Genomic DNA, 2982 nt, shown 5'->3' on the forward strand with positions numbered 1-2982 from the left:
TCTTTCCCACTTCTCAGAGCTGCACCCCATCCCTCCTGCTTGCCTCACGCTGGGCTTTTCGTGCTTGTTTCTCCTCCAGCTTCCGCAGTTTCTTAGCTCCAATTTTCCCTAACAGGTGAGTTTCCACTGGCTTCTCGATGTCTTCTTCCTCTTGGGCTGAGTATGGTCAGAGAAAGACACTTCAGGTCCTGGCCATGGAGGACTGATGATGATGGATGCACCCTACCCCTTGTACCTCTCCATACGGGGGGATCTCCTTCCACTCACTTGCAAATACCACTAGCCCAGCTCTGCCCTCTAGAGGCCTCTGCCACGCAGATATTCATCTGGGGGTGTGTGTGTTAGGTGTGGGGGAGGAGGGAGGGAACCATGGGGCAAGAAAACAGATGAAAACTTTAGATCTGCATAGCCATAAAGAAAGCACTCTAACCCAAGGGTTAAGCCCTCAGGAAATGAGTGTACCCACACAAGGAGAGTGCTGGAATAGAAGAAGTAGACTGGGCTTCCCTGGTGGTGCAGTGGTTGAGAGTCCGCCTGCCGATGCAGGGCACACGGGTTCGTGTCCTGGTCCAGGAAGATCCCACATGCCGCGGAGCGGCTGGGCCCGTGAGCCATGGCTGCTGAGCCTGCGCGTCCGGAGCCTGTGCTCCACAACGGGAGAGGCCACAACAGTGAGAGGCCCACGTACCACAAAAAAAAAAAAAAAAAAAAGAAGGAGTGGACTGAAGAACTCTCTAGGTGAATCTAAAGACTCCTGCCCTTGGACTTCCCTGGTGGTGCAGTGGTTAGGAATCCATCTGCCAATGCAGGGAACATAGGTTAGATCCCTGGTCTGGGAAGATCCCACACGTCCGGAGCAACTACGCCCGTGTGCCACAACTACTGAGCGTGCACTCTAGAGCCCATGAGCCACAACTACTGAGCCCACGTGCCGCCATTACCGAAGCCCACGTGCCTAGAGCCCTTGTTCTGCAACAAGAGAAGCCACCGCAATGAGCCTGAGCACTGCAATGAAGAGTAGCCCCTGCCCGCCGCAACTACAGAAAGCCCGCATGCAGCAACGAAGACCCAGTGCAGACAAAAATAAATAAATAAATAAATAAATAAATAAATAAATAAATAAATAAAAGACTCCTGCCCTCCTGTTTGGACACTGAGAGCCAAAATGAAGGAAGAGGGGGTTGGCTCAATGGAATAGGGATCAGGGTCCAGAGCTGCTAGTCCCTGGGAGCAAAGGCTGGGTCCTAAGTCTCCCCTGACTATATCCTATGACTCCCAGATATCCCTCCCACACTATGGCTTCACACCCCACTCTTCTGCCCAGCTTTGGGGGTCCCCTCACCCTCTAACCCAGGCCCTTTCTCCACCAGGCTGGGCCCCTCTCACCTGGGATGACGGCCTCCCCCTCATTCTCAACTACTTCTGCCCAGGCCACCCGCTGGGCTCGACGCTGGGCCTGCAGGCGGCTGCCCAGGTCCCTGCGGCGCCGGGGCCTGCCCCCAGTTCTCTGCTCCTCGGGCTCCAGGGGCTGAGGCTGGGCCACTCGGCCTGCTACTACTGCCTCTTCCTCATTGTGCAAAGGCTCTTGGACAGCTGTAGGGAAGAGAAGAACCACGATTCTGTCTGGCAGCCCAAACCACCTCATGGCAGGGGGAACAGCGTCCTGGAAGCCTCACCCTCCTCTGCTCAACTTCCTCCAGGCTCCCGCTGCCCACAGCACAAAGTCCCAATTTCTCAGTCTGACTGTGGAGGCCTTCATAACCTAAACCCAGACCTTGGTCCTATGCAGCAAGATCACCCCATCCCTCCCACCTGTGTTGCTATCTTTCTTTCCTCTCAAGGACCCACTTTTCCAGGTGACCTGTCAGGAAACTACCACCCTGCAAGATGGAGCTGAAGCTCTACCTCCTCTAGGAAGCCCACCTTGACCTCTCCAGACCTCATCTGAATGCCCAGGGCAGGACTGCATTTATCTGTTGCCTAACACCACCTGCCAAGGTTTTATCTGGCACCCCAATCAGAGAGCACACCCGAGGGCTGAGTCTCTCCTCTCAGGAAGATTTGTTGGCTATCTGCCTTACCTCAGCTTCTCTGTGCTCCCCCCCCACCCCCACAGATGCTCTTAAGTAGCTTGTGGGTCCAAGGAGGGGGAGAGACATATACACAAACCCATATGCTGATAAGAAATGATGGGGAGGGGGGCAGGATGGAGGATGACAGGTGTATCTGTTCTGTGCCCTGGAGGATGACATGGACTTCCGGGCGGGGTGTAAAACAAGGAGGAAGGTGCATGGCCACATGGGTATTCTCCTTGAGGGTGAAGGAGAGAGCGTCCTGGAGCCACCTCATGCTCTGTTCAGCTCGTGGGTAGGTAGAAAACTTAGGTTCCCCTTCCTCTTCAGCTGCTCTGGAGCCAGCCTGGGAGGGATGGGAAACCCCTGTGGATCCCCCAACTGGCGCAGAGAAGGGCTGCCCGGATGAGGGATGTGAGTGCCCCCCAGGGCCTGGCCCTTCTGCAGTGCCAAGGGGCGGGGGGGAGAGATGAGGCGAGGCTCTCTTTCGGGGCCAGGAGAAAGGCGTAGGTACCCTGCTACTCTGTCCCCGAGCCGCAATTCTGCTCTGCGGCTCCCCGCTGATCCCGCTTCGCACACGTATGCGCATGCGCGCAGCCTGCCGGCCGCGAAAGGCACAGCTATCTCGTCAGCCCAGCCAGGCAAGCCGGCGCATGCGCAGGATTCGCGGCCCGACGGCCTACAAAAGCTCCGGAGTCAGAGAACGCGCGGCCACACCGGCCATGGCGTGGCGACATCTCCTACCTGCTACCACCCGGCTCCGGCTGCGAGTCAGGAAGAGGATAAGGCCGACAAGCAGAGCCGCCGCCACCAAGTACACCACCGGGGCCACCATGACAACGGCTTCCAGGTGGAACCAGCCAGCGCATCCAGCCTGAGGCCCGGGATCTCCCAGGCCCCGCCTAACGCC

The 2982-nt window shown here is 57.4% G+C and overlaps 1 protein-coding gene across 1 annotated transcript in view; it reads right to left on the minus strand.

Annotated features, from left to right (window-relative positions):
* The window catches only part of DDRGK1 (DDRGK domain containing 1), a 10942-nt gene extending 7960 nt beyond the window's left edge, over positions 1–2982 (minus strand). Inside the window, exons 1-3 of the mRNA XM_007465405.1 lie at positions 2817–2982; positions 1387–1593; positions 44–156 (exon numbers count right to left, since the gene is read on the minus strand). Coding sequence (XP_007465467.1) covers positions 44–156; positions 1387–1593; positions 2817–2907 — 411 coding nt within the window. The 5' untranslated portion in view covers positions 2908–2982. The remainder of the gene's footprint in view (positions 1–43; positions 157–1386; positions 1594–2816) is intronic.

The sequence above is a fragment of the Lipotes vexillifer genome, unplaced genomic scaffold, assembly GCF_000442215.2.
Source record: "Lipotes vexillifer unplaced genomic scaffold, Lipotes_vexillifer_v1.1 scaffold875, whole genome shotgun sequence".
NCBI lineage: Eukaryota > Metazoa > Chordata > Mammalia > Artiodactyla > Lipotidae > Lipotes > Lipotes vexillifer.